General features: G+C 44.1%; 1 protein-coding gene across 8 annotated transcripts in view; it reads left to right on the top strand.

Moving 5' to 3' along the window:
- LOC144934588 (prolow-density lipoprotein receptor-related protein 1-like) overlaps positions 1-18396 on the top strand; it is a 308957-nt gene that overhangs the window by 97181 nt on the left and 193380 nt on the right. For all 8 annotated transcript variants that reach the window (XM_078860553.1, XM_078860550.1, XM_078860552.1 and 5 more), the window contains one exon: positions 8040-8177. In XM_078860553.1, coding sequence (XP_078716679.1) covers positions 8040-8177 — 138 coding nt within the window. The remainder of the gene's footprint in view (positions 1-8039; positions 8178-18396) is intronic.

Here is an 18396-nt window from a genome sequence, read left to right as displayed (position 1 = left end):
GCAAATGCACTAAACACAGAATTATGTCCACTACAGTATATTTTACTGCCAAACGGATGATGTTATAAGGAACAGATGTGGTACTATTCTATGGGTCATAAAATATGGAATGATAGGATTTACATGGTTGGAAACTTGAGAAAGTATTAGAACACATACGTGTTATGTATTTGGCATATATATGTAGATGACATATCAGATGAATTGTGATCAATCAGCCGATTACCTGTCTTGTGGTGTCTATCTGCCTGTCCATTGTGTGTCAACCACTGCTCTATTTATCTTTCGAATGTCAGTTTGTCTTGTGGTGCGTCTTCATTGAGATGCTGCAGAAATCCAAATTGCATTCTAAGTCTGTGCATATACATTAATATACAGTGTGTTAATTATCAAACTAGCCGTCTGATGTCTATCACCAGTTTTCGTGGATATTGAATAACTCTTTGTATACTTAACCTTCTCGTGGAAGGGCAGTTCAAATTCAGGATATTACATAAACATGATGTAACGTAATAAATAGCACATGTCCAAATGCATTATGAGTAGCATGTGTGGTACCTTTCAGGTTGACACAGTAAAACCCACTGCGTGTGGCAGCTGGCTAAGTCTGTGATTGAATATTCCAGAGATGTACGCAAGGTGCAACCGCACATGTTGTTGCTCTAAATAACAATATTGTAAATCCTTGAGACATTTATCAGGCAAAGCCCATTAACATTATTTTCTCAGCATTTTTTAAAAACTACATTTAAAACAATATAATTGACTTTACTTTCTCTTTTTAACTGAATGAACATAACATGGATACTAGTTTATATTTTACGTGCTAACATTTTAAAACTAAAAACCTCAACTATATTAACAGCTGAGTGGTGCAATTGCAGAAGTGCAGTTCTGTACTTTGCTTGCAATTGGGGGAGGGGGGGGAGGTTGCACAGTCTCAGTACATATTCATTTCTTGTCCTCTCAATTTCAGCCACCGCTCTTCCAAATTTCAATTTTAGCTCCGGGACTTCCATGTTTATTTAAGGGACGTAGTTTGTTTTCATTATGTAGCTCGTGATTTTTAAAAGGATATGTATACATGACCACCACGATTCGAGGATACTCTATATTTATCTCAATCCTCAAGGCAGGGATAGAGCTAGAGCTAACTTCTACTGAGGTTCAGTGTCAGTGATGTAATGTCATCTGACAGTACATATGTCCCTGGCAACTGTGGCTGTTCTGACTTCTAAGAACAAGGCCACAGTGTCCTCTTGTTGAGTTGTTGCCATACACAAATGATAAAGCTGTATTGTTCACGAATAAAGATTTAAAAATTAAGCCGTTTAAACTTCCACAGAATAATGTTATTTTCTGTCTCGACGTTGATTCCAGAGGGTTAAGTAAGTGGCTTCCTATTTGTATGTATCCTTGTGGTAAGTCATGTATTTTATGGTAAAAAGTTATTAAGGTTTTTAAAAGTGGAGCAGCGCTAATTGACGATAATGGGGTGGGGGGGGATACAGCGATGGAGTTTTCAGATTGCTTCAGCTACGCTCGCTGGCATTTCCGTCTGCAGACTGCACCAACGGCACAATGCATCCATTGAGCTAGGAGGGATCAAGCCTGGCCAGAGGCCCGCTGTAAACATGTCGTGGTGATTAATATTCCTTACGGCTGCACAGATCAGATGCCTCGGTCCCGGCAGGACTGCAGCTGTGCCAAACGGAGAGAGAGAAAAAAACATGGAGAAAGGGGTTGGGGGAACCAATTCAAAGAGGAGGGATGGGAGGGAGAGCGGAAGGGAGGGCCCGAAGCAATGGATGCGAGAAATGTGATCTGGGCATAAAAGACAGGAAGGACAATGTAGGAAGAGAAAGAAGCACAAGTAAAGGAATAATGTGTAAAACAGATATTAGGAAGGCTGAATACATGAAGTCACAATTTTTAACCAACTTCTGCAAAGATTTGCCTTTCAAGCGTGGCCTTGCATCGACTCACAGCCCAATATCTCAAATTATAATGCCACTCGACCACTGTTTTTGAAAGGGATGAAAATTGCTTTTTCCCCTTTTCCTTTAATAAACTGGCCCGTTTAATGTACGGTATGGTGTTGACAAACACATGTGCAGATTCGACTCAAAACACTAAACGTATACTTTACAGGAGAGCCTGGGCCATTCTCGTGATTTGTAGCCTGGGACCATTATTTGATCCTGAGACTTGAATATGATTCATAATGTCATAATGGAATCAGTGGAATCTTGCAATCATGTGGTGGCCGGTGGAGGTGGCTGAGCTTGGCATGGCATTTAGGTAATCAGGGAGGGCCTGGCAGGCCGAGTGGAATCACCATGGAAATGTATGGCTGATGCCTAGTTCCCAGAATTGGCCCAGTAGTTCTACCTCGATTCTGGCATGGTTCTTCAGACACGATGGGAGAACCGCCATGAGTCTAGGCTTCAGCTGTCAAGGCCACAGCCTGTACCCATGCCAATGCGCAGAACAGATTAGAGGACTACTATCCGCGGTGTGCTGCAGACTACAGGATCTCAAATATGCCCCCCGATATCACCGCACATTGTGAAGTTCCCCTCTGCAGTGTATTTTCAAGTACTCGTGTAACATTCTGTTTTTTTTTAAATACGCAGTAGTTTTAACACTGGCTTTCGCTCCGTATTCGCCACTGCAACTGTACAGGGGAAGGCTACTATGTACACAGGCTCCCTGCATTGTGATACTTTTGGTTCTCTAGTTTAAAACAATGATAAACAATAAAATACTGTAATGAACTACGTATTCAATGATAATGAAAACAACCATCTTTCAATATTTTAAGAATAGTGTGACATATTGAAAACACATTTTTACTTACGTATATCTAGCAAACAGTGAAACATTTCAGTTACAGCATTCTTTACCGGCCCTGTAGGTTAGGCCGCCTCAATTATGTCTCCTTGTGACAGTAATAATGTTTAAAGTACAAAAACAAATCAAAATCTGAATCACGGTATAATATATTACCATATGTAAATATGACTACATAGTGTTATTACTGTAATGATAAACAAATTGCTTTTTAAAATGTCATACAAAATGCGATATCTCTTGGAAATATAAATTAACGTCCTCAGATCATGATTATCATTTAATATTAACCACACTTGTAAGATATGGTGTGCCTGATTAGCTAAATGCTGGCATGGATGCATTTAAGGGATGCAGAGTGAAGCCTCGCCTATGATACGAGCACAAATTTCACCGAAGAAAAAAGTCACCAACGTGGGGGGGCCTGTACACATGGGGTCGCCACACTTGACATCGTGGTGCCTCGGAAGCCAATGGGCCGCAACTGAATTGTGTTGCTCATCTTCCATTGTACGGCATAAAACGACACCGTCTTGACATTCTTTATAGCGGCTGAGCCCATCACTAAATTGTCTTGCGGTGGCATTAACAGCTGTGCTGATTCGTTTACCTTCTGTGACCACTGCGGTGAAATATATGTGGCTTCCTTTATTACGCAGCCCAGCAATGTGACGGTGGATTTTTTCTTTATTTTGGTTTTCTACATCTGTAGTGGTTTTATAGTTTAAATTCTGAATGCCTATTTTCACATGAATGTTGAAGCTCACATCATTCCAGTGCATTGTGTCATTAACAAGTTACTCCAGCACATGTTGTTTACTTCAGAAGGCTACTTTTGTGGTGTGATCTTATCTGCTGCCCCATACTTAATTGTTATAAGAACATGATTTCACAGCTGTGAATTCCTAATAAAAATAAAACATAATATTTTATTATTTCCCTTCTACGTGACTTTACCGAAAGAACCAAGAAGATGAATCCCTGCAGTCACGAAAGCTTTAAATCGAAAAATGTGAATTCCTACTCTACAATGATATATAGCACAAAGCATATATTTTGTTTCACATTGTTTCAAAGAAGCAATACAGTATGTGGAATACACGCATTCCTCTGAAGTTTTAAGATTCGCATTCGTTGGCCTTTTCGCTTGCAATAACATATTGGAAAGTTGGCACGAAATGGAAATGGCGGAAATGGTCAAAGCTCGGCCATCTGGAAGATGTCGTCGGATAGTTTTTTTTGCTTCCTGCTTGATTGAAACTGCAGTAGATCGCTAGTCGACCAGAAGCGATTGAATGCGCACGCAAAGTGCTCTGCTGTATAACGAGGCACCATGAAGGCTAATGGGTTATGAAGTTCCTGGACCTTGTTTTTTTCACTGCAAAGGCGTTTGAAATATTCCACTTTAATTTCAGCAGTGGGAGACCTTAACAGGCAAACGGTCAACTAAATACCCAACTCTCAGTTTGCCTGCCTTTTCTTCTGCGTGTCACTTTTTCTCTAAGTGAAACTTAATTAGCTTTACCACGATTATTTGACACTTTGGTAGTGCCATCTTCATTGTCGTGCTTGATACAAATTCTGGAAGTCCCGTGTTCTTCAGCAATTCCCTACCAGCAAGGAGTACTCCTTTTACCAGCTCCAGAGGGATGATGGATTGAAATTACTGTGACTAGAATTTGACCTTGTGACCTCACAACGATGAGCCTTTTCCTTCCCAACTGAGTTTACCCTGGCCATTATTATGATGTGCAGCGATAACACACAGTGGAGATGGGCAAAATGGTTCAAAGACGTGGACAAAAAAAAAGTAAAGGCTTTCTTTTTTAAATGAGAAATGCAGAAATGTGGAGAGGGACCTGAAGCTGGCTGCATGGCTTGGCATTATTGCTACAAATAAGTGGGCACCTCAGCTTTCCGAGAAGGTGAAGCGACACATTCGAGAAGCAATTTTACGCGTCGTAGCGCATGTGGGCTTGACAGAAAACAATCCCTGCCAGGCAGATGCACCGTGTCGTTCTCATTCCTATCACCCTTCTATTTCCCACGAGACTACGAACGCTTCAAAAGCTCTGATGGAGCATTGCAGTCTGAGTTGTTGCAGCACCAGCAGCAGCCATGAAGCTTATTCAAAACATCTTGTAGTACATGTTTACTTCTGAAAACAGACATTAAATCTTAGCAAAAAAGATAAAAAAAATTTATTATGAAAAAATGTACGTTCAATAAAAACATACATTGTTGCACGTGTATTGGTTGTTGTAAACACATTCTTGGCATCTTCTTGGTTCTTTCGGTAAAGTCACGTAGAATGGAAATAATAAAATAATAAAAATTAAACATAATAAAATAATTCTCACGACGTTTCGGCCACAACGCAAGCAGCCGTCCTCAGGTGAAGACCAGGTCTGTCGGGGAGACAGCGTCTGAGAATTATTTTATTATGTTTAAGTTTTTATTATTTTATTATTTCCATTCTACGTGACTTTACCGAAAGAACCAAAAAGATGAATCCCTGCAGTCGCGAAAGCTTTAAATCGAAACATTCTTGGCACTTTGTCTCTGAGGCTGGCCTAGGCCAAACTCCATGTCAAATGGGTCTAAAATAAATGTTTGGTGTCGTGTGGCACAACACCAGCACTGGTGAAACAAAGATGTGATGCCTGTATGATGCGGGTGACATCACATCCTTGTTTGGGATGTTCACTACCAGCACTATCTCCTACAGTTAATTTTTCTTCAGCTGTCTACGCATGTGTAAAGATCAGCGAAAATTACATATTGACTTTGATTACAGCGAAAACAATTATGAAATGTCTATTTGATGTTTTTATTATCAACAAAAATGTACTTGCCCTTCAGTAATCCCCTTTCTATAATAAAGTTGACCAGTATTTCAACCATTGCAAAGACATTACAAAAGCATCAGTTTTTGTTGGCACCACACTTTGGAGCCCTTTGCACCACAAATAGTGCACATTTTGAGTTTTGGCTGCCTGGTAGACTTTAATTTGTCTGCAATGAGCACCATTATCCAAAGTTCAAAGCCATAGCTTGTGTCATTCTTGGGAAGCCTTGCGAAAGTGGGGCGAAGTCGTGTAATATGAAGGAACATTTAAGCGAAATGAGGTTACGGTGCAGCAACAACTTACGCAATGCCAAGAAAATGTGTACATGGGTGGGACTGGAAATTCAAGAATCCCTCAACTGCACTGGCAGACTCACCTAATTGATTGTACCGATCTCTTCCACTTTGTTTCATGTGGGTCTCACTCTGCCCGTTGCCTACCTATGCTGCTAGCGATAAGGTCTGTTGTTGCGCAAAGTATCCAGCGGCAAGGCCAGAGTGGCCGATGCCTGTTTAAGCTGCTGCTGCTGCTGCTGCTCACGTGCTCTTGATCAGAGCATTTCAGCTCATGGGTGCGTTTTTATAGCCGCTCAAAGGCAAACATACTGGCATGCAAAAATAACTGCTCTTGAAAAGGTTTATAGATCTGTAATTAATGTGCACTGTAATACGTCACTACTGCTATTGGTTTCTGTTATTAGTTACGAGCTAAAATGTACGTGTAATCTTAATTGTATTTAATAGTACAGAAATACCAACATTTGGCTAATCTTTTCATTAATATTAATGCGTATGTGAACAACATTTAATTGTTCGATACTTTTTAAATGTTTTTGAGAATATGTGTTATTTCTCTTCTGCTTTTTATTTATTATTCATTTACAATTCGTACAAATTGTGCCCCAGGCATCATGACTTTAACGTAAAGAATCCTTTAGGACATATCACAGTGCATTTTGCCCCATGTGTCAGAGAAAGACTGCTGTGAAGATTTTTACATCTGAAAAATCCTTCACGTGACTTTGATCATGATAAGCACATCAGGTGTCACACTTTTCCGTACACTGCTACGCGCTTATTTGCCTCATGACAGTCAATCAAATGGTTTTAGTCAGCCAAGCGATATAAAATTGTTACTTTTATTTGTTTAACGAGGTGAGAACTCAAGAGGCCTAGGATAGTCTGATTTGCAAGAGTTAGCTGTGTTACCAAAATAAAAAAAATGCTATGCTGCAATGCAGGTACAATGCCATGAACTTTCAAGATAGGATTTGTCACGGTATATGCATGCATTTTTGTTGTTGTAAAAGTAGGTCTAAGGATTTTTCATTATCTGCATAATCTCCACATCTAGAGCAGAGCCATGTGTCACAAGGATGGGCCCATACATCATGAGTTGAAAGTTAAATGCAGGCTCCGTGGGTTTTTGTTTGGCGAGAGATTTTTATGACAATACCAAGACATAATTTGAGTTTGTGCTCTTCATACCTTGTCTGTGAATGAATTCCTTTAATTTACTCGGATATAAGGTTTCGGAGCGGGACAAGGATATATTCGGTGCTAGTCTTGAGACCATAACTTGACTTCAATTGAAAAGTTGGTCTAATTGAGTGGTCACGGAGGAATTGAAGTCAGATCTCAGTAGTGCTGGCACCTTGTTTGGAAATTACTGTTAACCCCCAATCTGCATGTCCTCTCACTTTAAACGCTTTAGGCCAATGTATGCACTGTATAGTCGAGTGAAATGTCATTAAAACATTCCTGCTTTGGGCATTTTTTCATAACTAGCAATGACATTTTAAAATCCCCCCCTCCATTGCAGTGTTCCCAAGTGTAATGTTTTCCATTACATTGGGAACCACTGCAATGGAAAATGTGTTTTAATGTTTGCTTCGCACTGATTGTGTTATCTGCCCTCCCCCCCCATAGTTTTGGTGTCACCCCCCCCCCATAGTTTTGGTGTCACCCCCCTCCCACTTTACACTAGATCTCACCATTGGGCTGTAGGCACTTCATCTTGTTCAAGTGTTACCGCTTGCCTCGTGGGCGTAACCAGCCTGTTCTCTCGTTACGGTCACGGGTGGGATAGAGACAGGGCCTTGGCCACTTGCAACCGTGTTGTATATGCCTGCGTCGTGTCCAACACGCCCGGGCAGCCGTAAAAGAGGGGGGCTGTCTGTGTGCAAGCCCTGCAGGGCGTGCGTTCACCTTTTATTGAATGATATTGAATTGTGTCTGTTGGCTCTCTCTCTCTCTCTCGCTTATCCCCCCTTTGCCCTCCACTCCCCGCCCACTGCCGTCACCTTTTCCTTCTCGCTCTGTTTTTCTCCCCCTATAGGTCAGAAGCCGAATGAGATGAAGTGTCAGGTCAATCACTACCACTGCCTTGGAACCGAGCTGTGCATTCACATGAGCAAGCTATGCGACGGGAATAATGACTGTCCGGATGGCTACGACGAAGGAACGCACTGCCGAGGTTAGTTGGGGAATGTCGGGTTGGCGCTTGTTAAAGCACGGTTATATATCGTACGACTGAGCATGTGGTGGAAGGCGGATAAAGGAGCCAATGAGTCTGGTAAGGACAAAATAAACGAATGAATAGGAAAATGTGCATGCCATGTCAGAATGACATTTACCGATTCTTTGATACGTCAAATTAGTTCCGGATTCCTCAATCTATTTATAGTATCTCAATAGAGCCGCATTTAAGGATATTTTTAAATAATGTTAGGACATGTCTGATGATATCAAGGTGTCTTTCAGTGCATGTGAGATTATCTTTGACTTTGCACTGCAGCTTGATATATTTTTTATTATTTTATTATTTCCCTTCTACGTGACTTTACCGAAAGAACCAAGAAGATTGCCACAGACAGTTTGACCTGTCGAAGCACAGGGTGGGTTGTGTAAGCAACGCAGCTCCAAGTATGACGTCAACCGAACATTTAGGCCATGCCGTCCTGATTCATGATTTAAGTAAAGCACTTTTTAATAACGTAATGGGAAATCAGCTGCACTGGTTACCGTTGCCAGCTTAAATATTTATTGACAAAATCAGGACGCATTTTTTGTAAATGTTTATACATGTGAGCTACCAGCAAGTTAAGTGCAAGTGACAAGTAGACGCTCGTTAACTTAGCGAATGTTGACCGAGCGGTTTTAACAACCAAGGCGAAACTCGGTTTTGTTGGCCAGAGATCAGCACCAGGGGCCTGTGTTTGTGTCCCCACACTTCATGAACCATACCATTAGGCTTGCACCCCCCATCTCCCCTTCCACAGTCTCATATAGTTAGTTATTGGCCAGGGGGATGTCAGGAAGCAACCTTAAAACAAGTCGTTTGTTTTAAATAAAAGTCAATTTAGGTTAGATTAGACTATTCGATGTTGACATCTATTGGTTTCGTAACCCCCACGCTGCCCTGTCCCTCTTGTTTTTTTTTGACACAACCATGGCTCGCAAGTTGAACGTAACAAATGACATAATGGCAAACGTCTCAAGCTTCTGTGTTAGCCACATTATGTAATGACTGGTTCAAGGGTCAGCCAAGGTAAAAAAAGAACGTGTGTGTGTTTTGCTACAACCGTGCCCTGGGGGGACAGGGTGCTGCTGATCAGTTTGATCTGGGATGACTGAGCTCACTTGGATCAGTTTGATCTGGGATGACTGAGCTCACGTGGATCAGTTTGATCTGGGATGGCTGAGCTCACGTGGATCAGTTTGATCTGGGATGACTGAGCTCACGTGGATCAGTTTGATCTGGGATGGCTGAGCTCACTTGGATCAGTTTGATCTGAGATGACTGAACTCACATGGATCAGTTTGATCTGGGATGACTGAGCTCACTTGGATCAGTTTGATCTGGGATGGCTGAGCTCACGTGGATCAGTTTGATCTGAAATGACTGAACTCACTTGGATCAGTTTGATCTGGGATGACTGAGCTCACGTGGATCAGTTTGATCTGGGATGGCTGAGCTCACTTGGATCAGTTTGATCTGGGATGGCTGAGGTCACTTGGATCAGTTTGATCTGGGATGACTGAGCTCACTTGGATCAGTTTGATCTGGGATGGCTGAGCTCACTTGGATCAGTTTGATTTGGGATGACTGAGCTCACGTGGATCAGTTTGATCTGGGATGACTGAGCTCACTTGGATCAGTTTGATCTGGGATGACTGAGCTCACGTGGATCAGTTTGATCTGGGATGGCTGAGCTCACTTGGATCAGTTTGATCTGGGATGACTGAGCTCACTTGGATCAGTTTGATCTGGGATGGCTGAGCTCACTTGGATCAGTTTGATCTGGGATGACTGAGCTCACGTGGATCAGTTTGATCTGGGATGACTGAGCTCACGTGGATCGGTTTGATCTGGGATGACTGAGCTCACTTGGATCAGTTTGATCTGGGATGACTGAGCTCACTTGGATCAGTTTGATCTGGGATGACTGAGCTCACTTGGATCAGTTTGATCTGGGATGACTGAGCTCACGTGGATCAGTTTGATCTGGGTTGACTGAGCTCACGTGGATCAGTTTGATCTGGGATGGCTGAGCTCACTAGGATCAGTTTGATCTGGGATGACTGAGCTCACGTGGATCAGTTTGATCTGGGATGGCTGAGCTCACTTGGATCAGTTTGATCTGGGATGGCTGAGGTCACTTGGATCAGTTTGATCTGGGATGACTGAGCTCACTTGGATCAGTTTGATCTGGGATGGCTGAGCTCACTTGGATCAGTTTGATTTGGGATGACTGAGCTCACGTGGATCAGTTTGATCTGGGATGACTGAGCTCACTTGGATCAGTTTGATCTGGGATGACTGAGCTCACGTGGATCAGTTTGATCTGGGATGGCTGAGCTCACTTGGATCAGTTTGATCTGGGATGACTGAGCTCACTTGGATCAGTTTGATCTGGGATGGCTGAGCTCACTTGGATCAGTTTGATCTGGGATGACTGAGCTCACGTGGATCAGTTTGATCTGGGATGACTGAGCTCACGTGGATCGGTTTGATCTGGGATGACTGAGCTCACTTGGATCAGTTTGATCTGGGATGACTGAGCTCACTTGGATCAGTTTGATCTGGGATGACTGAGCTCACTTGGATCAGTTTGATCTGGGATGACTGAGCTCACGTGGATCAGTTTGATCTGGGTTGACTGAGCTCACGTGGATCAGTTTGATCTGGGATGGCTGAGCTCACTAGGATCAGTTTGATCTGGGATGACTGAGCTCACGTGGATCAGTTTGATCTGGGATGGCTGAGCTCACTTGGATCAGTTTGATCTGGGATGGCTGAGCTCACTTGGATCAGTTTGATCTGAGATGACTGAACTCACATGGATCAGTTTGATCTGGGATGACTGAGCTCACTTGGATCAGTTTGATCTGGGATGACTGAACTCACTTGGATCAGTTTGATCTGGGATGACTGAGCTCACGTGGATCAGTTTGATCTGAGATGACTGAGCTCACTTGGATCAGTTTGATCTGGGATGGCTGAGCTCACGTGGATCAGTTTGATCTGGGATGACTGTGCTCACTTGGATCAGTTTGATCTGGGATGGCTGAGCTCACTTGGATCAGTTTGATCTGAGATGACTGAACTCACGTGGATCAGTTTGATCTGGGATGGCTGAGCTCACTTGGATCAGTTTGATCTGGGATGACTGAGCTCACGTGGATCAGTTTGATCTGGGATGGCTGAGCTCACTTGGATCAGTTTGATCTGGGATGACTGAACTCACGTGGATCAGTTTGATCTGGGATGGCTGAGCTCACTTGGATCAGTTTGATCTGGGATGACTGAGCTCACGTGGATCAGTTTGATCTGGGATGACTGAGCTCACTTGGATCAGTTTGATCTGAGATGACTGAACTCAGGTGGATCAGTTTGATCTGCGATGACTTGGCTCACTTGGATCAGTTTGATCTGGGATGACTGAGCTCACGTGGATCAGTTTGATCTGGGATGGCTGAGCTCACTTGGATCGGTTTGATCTGGGATGGCTGAGCTCACTTGGATCAGTTTGATCTGGGATGACTGAGCTCACGTGGATCAGTTTGATCTGGGATGACTGAGCTCACTTGGATCGGTTTGATCTGGGATGGCTGAGCTCACTTGGATCAGTTTGATCTGGGATGACTGAGCTCACGTGGATCGGTTTGATCTGGGATGACTTGGCTCACGTGGATCGGTTTGATCTGGGATGACTGAGCTCACTTGGATCAGTTTGATCTGGGATGACTGAGCTCACGTGGATCAGTTTGATCTGGGATGACTGAGCTCACTTGGATCGGTTTGATCTGGGATGACTGAGCTCACTTGGATCAGTTTGATCTGGGATGACTGAGCTCACTTGGATCAGTTTGATCTGGGATGACTGAGCTCACTTGGATCAGTTTGATCTGGGATGACTGAGCTCACGTGGATCAGTTTGATCTGGGTTGACTGAGCTCACGTGGATCAGTTTGATCTGGGATGGCTGAGCTCACTAGGATCAGTTTGATCTGGGATGACTGAGCTCACGTGGATCAGTTTGATCTGGGATGGCTGAGCTCACTTGGATCAGTTTGATCTGGGATGGCTGAGGTCACTTGGATCAGTTTGATCTGGGATGACTGAGCTCACTTGGATCAGTTTGATCTGGGATGGCTGAGCTCACTTGGATCAGTTTGATTTGGGATGACTGAGCTCACGTGGATCAGTTTGATCTGGGATGACTGAGCTCACTTGGATCAGTTTGATCTGGGATGACTGAGCTCACGTGGATCAGTTTGATCTGGGATGGCTGAGCTCACTTGGATCAGTTTGATCTGGGATGACTGAGCTCACTTGGATCAGTTTGATCTGGGATGGCTGAGCTCACTTGGATCAGTTTGATCTGGGATGACTGAGCTCACGTGGATCAGTTTGATCTGGGATGACTGAGCTCACGTGGATCGGTTTGATCTGGGATGACTGAGCTCACTTGGATCAGTTTGATCTGGGATGACTGAGCTCACTTGGATCAGTTTGATCTGGGATGACTGAGCTCACTTGGATCAGTTTGATCTGGGATGACTGAGCTCACGTGGATCAGTTTGATCTGGGTTGACTGAGCTCACGTGGATCAGTTTGATCTGGGATGGCTGAGCTCACTAGGATCAGTTTGATCTGGGATGACTGAGCTCACGTGGATCAGTTTGATCTGGGATGGCTGAGCTCACTTGGATCAGTTTGATCTGGGATGGCTGAGCTCACTTGGATCAGTTTGATCTGAGATGACTGAACTCACATGGATCAGTTTGATCTGGGATGACTGAGCTCACTTGGATCAGTTTGATCTGGGATGACTGAACTCACTTGGATCAGTTTGATCTGGGATGACTGAGCTCACGTGGATCAGTTTGATCTGAGATGACTGAGCTCACTTGGATCAGTTTGATCTGGGATGGCTGAGCTCACGTGGATCAGTTTGATCTGGGATGACTGTGCTCACTTGGATCAGTTTGATCTGGGATGGCTGAGCTCACTTGGATCAGTTTGATCTGAGATGACTGAACTCACGTGGATCAGTTTGATCTGGGATGGCTGAGCTCACTTGGATCAGTTTGATCTGGGATGACTGAGCTCACGTGGATCAGTTTGATCTGGGATGGCTGAGCTCACTTGGATCAGTTTGATCTGGGATGACTGAACTCACGTGGATCAGTTTGATCTGGGATGGCTGAGCTCACTTGGATCAGTTTGATCTGGGATGACTGAGCTCACGTGGATCAGTTTGATCTGGGATGACTGAGCTCACTTGGATCAGTTTGATCTGAGATGACTGAACTCAGGTGGATCAGTTTGATCTGCGATGACTTGGCTCACTTGGATCAGTTTGATCTGGGATGACTGAGCTCACGTGGATCAGTTTGATCTGGGATGGCTGAGCTCACTTGGATCGGTTTGATCTGGGATGGCTGAGCTCACTTGGATCAGTTTGATCTGGGATGACTGAGCTCACGTGGATCAGTTTGATCTGGGATGACTGAGCTCACTTGGATCGGTTTGATCTGGGATGGCTGAGCTCACTTGGATCAGTTTGATCTGGGATGACTGAGCTCACGTGGATCGGTTTGATCTGGGATGACTTGGCTCACGTGGATCGGTTTGATCTGGGATGACTGAGCTCACTTGGATCAGTTTGATCTGGGATGACTGAGCTCACGTGGATCAGTTTGATCTGGGATGACTGAGCTCACTTGGATCGGTTTGATCTGGGATGACTGAGCTCACTTGGATCGGTTTGATCTGGGATGACTGAGCTCACTTGGATCGGTTTGATCTGGGATGACTGAGCTCACGTGGATCAGTTTGATCTGGGATGACTGAGCTCACTTGGATCAGTTTGATCTGGGATGACTGAGCTCACGTGGATCAGTTTGATCTGGGATGACTGAGCTCACGTGGATCGGTTTGATCTGGGATGACTGAGCTCGCGTGGATCAGTTTGATCTGGGATGACTGAGCTCACGTGGATCGGTTTGATCTGGGATGACTGAGCTCACGTGGATCGGTTTGATCTGGGATGACTTGGCTCACTTGGATCGGTTTGATCTGGGATGGCTGAGCTCACTTGGATCAGTTTGATCTGGGATGACTTGGCTCACGTGGATCGGTTTGATCTGGGATGACTGAGCTCACTTGGATCAGTTTGATCTGGGATGACTGAGCTCACGTGGATCGGTTTGATCTGGGATGACTTGGCTCACTTGGATCGGTTTGATCTGGGATGGCTGAGCTCACTTGGATCAGTTTGATCTGGGATGACTGAGCTCACTTGGATCGGTTTGATCTGAAATGGCTGAGCTCACTTGGATCGGTTTGATCTGGGATGACTGAACTCACGTGGATCGGTTTGATCTGGGATGGCTGAACTCACTTGGATCGGTTTGATCTGGGATGACTGAGCTCACGTGGATCGGTTTGATCTGGGATGACTTGGCTCACTTGGATCGGTTTGATCTGAGATGGCTGAGCTCACTTGGATCGGTTTGATCTGGGATGACTGAGCTCACGTGGATCGGTTTGATCTGGGATGACTGAGCTCACGTGGATCGGTTTGATCTGGGATGACTTGGCTCACTTGGATCGGTTTGATCTGAGATGGCTGAGCTCACTTGGATCAGTTTGATCTGGGATGACTGAGCTCACGTGGATCGGTTTGATCTGGGATGACTTGGCTCACTTGGATCGGTTTGATCTGAGATGGCTGAACTCACTTGGATCGGTTTGATCTGGGATGACTGAGCTCACTTGGATCGGTTTGATCTGGGATGACTGAGCTCACTTGGATCGGTTTGATCTGGGATGGCTGAGCTCACTTGGATCGGTTTGATCTGGGATGGCTGAGCTCACGTGGATCGGTTTGATTTGGGATGGCTGAGCTCACGTGGATCAGTTTGATCTGGGATGGCTGAACTCACTTGGATCGGTTTGATCTGGGATGGCTGAACTCACTTGGATCGGTTTGATCTGGGATGGCTGAGCTCACGTGGATCGGTTTGATTTGGGATGGCTGAGCTCACGTGGATCAGTTTGATCTGGGATGGCTGAACTCACGTGGATCGGTTTGATCTGGGATGGCTGAACTCACTTGGATCGGTTTGATCTGGGATGACTGAGCTCACTTGGATCGGTTTGATCTGAGATGGCTGAGCTCACGTGGATCGGTTTGATCTGGGATGGCTGAGCTCACTTGGATCGGTTTGATTTGGGATGGCTGAGCTCACGTGGATCAGTTTGATTTGGGATGGCTGAGCTCACGTGGATCAGTTTGATCTGGGATGACTGAGCTCACTTGGATCGGTTTGATCTGGGATGACTGAGCTCACTTGGATCAGTTTGATCTGGGATGACTGAGCTCACTTGGATCGGTTTGATCTGGGATGACTGAGCTCACTTGGATCGGTTTGATCTGGGATGGCTGAGCTCACTTGGATCGGTTTGATCTGGGATGGCTGAGCTCACGTGGATCGGTTTGATTTGGGATGGCTGAGCTCACGTGGATCAGTTTGATCTGGGATGACTGAGCTCACTTGGATCGGTTTGATCTGGGATGACTGAGCTCACTTGGATCAGTATGATCTGGGATGACTGAGCTCACGTGGATCGGTTTGATCTGGGATGACTGAACTCACGTGGATCGGTTTGATCTGGGATGACTTGGCTCACTTGGATCGGTTTGATCTGGGATGGCTGAGCTCACGTGGATCGGTTTGATCTGGGATGGCTGAGCTCACTTGGATCAGTTTGATCTGGGATGACTGAGCTCACTTGGATCGGTTTGATCTGGGATGGCTGAGCTCACTTGGATCGGTTTGATCTGGGATGACTGAGCTCACTTGGATCGGTTTGATCTGGGATGACTTGGCTCACTTGGATCAGTTTGATCTGGGATGACTTGGCTCACTTGGATCGGTTTGATCTGGGATGGCTGAGCTCACGTGGATCGGTTTGATCTGAGATAACTGAGCTTACATTGGAACAATTCGGTCTGGGATGACTGCAGCAAGAATGTGGGCTCCAAATTGTATTCGGCCCTCTTCGAGAACCAAGCCACCACTGTTCCCAGTGGTCATGGAAACATGGCACAATATGCCACGGCTAGTCAGGAATTATATTTTGTGTATAGGGCTCTTTTTTGCGAGCCATTAATAAGGCTTTGCACTTGGATTATAGTGACGTGTAGTGGTTCTGCCATCGTGTCATTGTTAGCACCCTGGACTTGCAATCCAGAACTCACTGTTTCATCTCCCAGAGTGACGGTTGAAAGTTTCTCAAGTCACCCATTTCTGTCTTCCCAGTAGCATAAATGGCCGCAGCACACTTAGTCGATCGCCGTGGCCGTGTGCTGTGGGGTAAAAGTGTTGGTACTGTCATGTCTTCCAATGCATCTGGACAGCGTAGAAGAGTAGACCAAATACCCTAGGGAGGCCCTTCTGCCAGCAGTGGTGTAAGCAAGCCATTGCAAAGGTGCACATTTACATTTTAAATCATGCATTACACATATAACACTTGTAGTATCAGTGTCTCTTGTACATCATCATCATCACTATCATCATATCACACATTATGCCTTCACTTACAAATGATTTGGTTATGAGTGAAGGCTTAGGTTCAGTTTAAAATGAGTTTTTATTAATTTTTGCTTCAGAATTTGGCCTGGGTATTATACTGTCTATTAACTCCTATATTCACTTGGCTTGAGTCCTTTCTTTTCACCTCATGAAAAATGTTCTTCAGAGCAGATGATTAATTACTGGTTCCTCCTATGAAATAGCATCCATTGCATGGGAACAGTTCAGTAGCCAAGCTTATTTTAATTAGCATTTGCTGATTTTTAATGTAAGAGAGTGTTTAACATTTCAAGTGTTGTATTTTTATTCGTGTCTGTTAATAATGCAATGCATGTCTTATCGTGTATTTTGAAGCCATGGGTGAAATATGTCAAATAAAGGGAAGCTGACCATTATTTGCACCGCTGGAGGACGAAGGTCTTTCCATATTGGAACCTTTACTTTATTGTGTCGATTTAATACGAATTAATACGACACATTCTCATGAATTTACTAGCTGAATCTTGCTTTGGATTGTCCTATCATTTTCATTTATTTCCTTTGCTCTGTTTATATCAGTAATGTTGTCCAACATTGGTCCCTGTCAATCTTGATTTGAAGCTTTCGTGACTGCAGGAATCCATACTCTTTGGTTCTTTCGGTAAAGTCGTCACGTAGGTAGAAATAAAATAAATCACGACGTTTCGAACGCAACACGAGCGCCCGTCTTCAGGTGAAAATCGCGACAGCTGCGATGCCTGCTGCGAGCAGCACGATGTCTGCTTCAAGGGAGCAGACATCAAGGGAGCAGACATCGTGCTACTCGCAGCAGACATTGCAGCTGTCGCGATTTTCACCTGAAGACGGGCCGCTTGTGCTGCGTTTGAAACGTCGTGATTTATTTGATTTTATTTCTACCTACGCGACTTTACCGAAAGAACCAAAGAGTATTGGTCCCTGTTATATGCCATACCAGCAGTTTTTTTTTTATATAATGGACAATATGATGTCTGAAATTACTTTCAGTCTTGACTTGTCCAATCCATGTCTGTTTGATCTTGTCTCATGTTCGTCTACATTCACATCTTATGCCCAAATTTTGTTCGAGTAGTTTTAACAATTTACAGCATATTATTTATCAGTCTCTAATATTGAAATCCTTTAGTCACGCATCTCTGAAGTGGGATATCATCCATGAATAAGCTGATTTAACCACCAAATCTGGTTCGACATACGGTACTATGAATCAATTTCCTATCATTTGTAGTCAAGAGTCCAAAATGTCCACTGAATCGGTGGACAAGAAATGTCACCTTGTCTGTGTTCAACAATAACTACTGACCAGTATCACACCTCCGATTAGCATGGTTGGCTACGTATGGTGCCAAAGAAGTTCAACATGCATACATTAGTACTGCATTATGGAAACTGCCCGTGTTCTATAAGATGTATTCTTATTATGTTGATAATTGTCTTCCAAAATCTAGCTTCCCCACAGTCTGACATGGCAATTATTTTATGAATTGCTGTTTTGACACTGATTTGGCAGTTAAGTTGAAGAACAAACTCGAAAAGAACTAAATATTGATCTTGACTTAAGGCTTTAC

Source organism: Lampetra fluviatilis, chromosome 10, assembly GCF_964198595.1.
Source record: "Lampetra fluviatilis chromosome 10, kcLamFluv1.1, whole genome shotgun sequence".
NCBI lineage: Eukaryota > Metazoa > Chordata > Hyperoartia > Petromyzontiformes > Petromyzontidae > Lampetra > Lampetra fluviatilis.
Note: the sequence above shows the minus strand (reverse complement) of the source record. Positions and strands in the feature narration are given on the sequence as shown.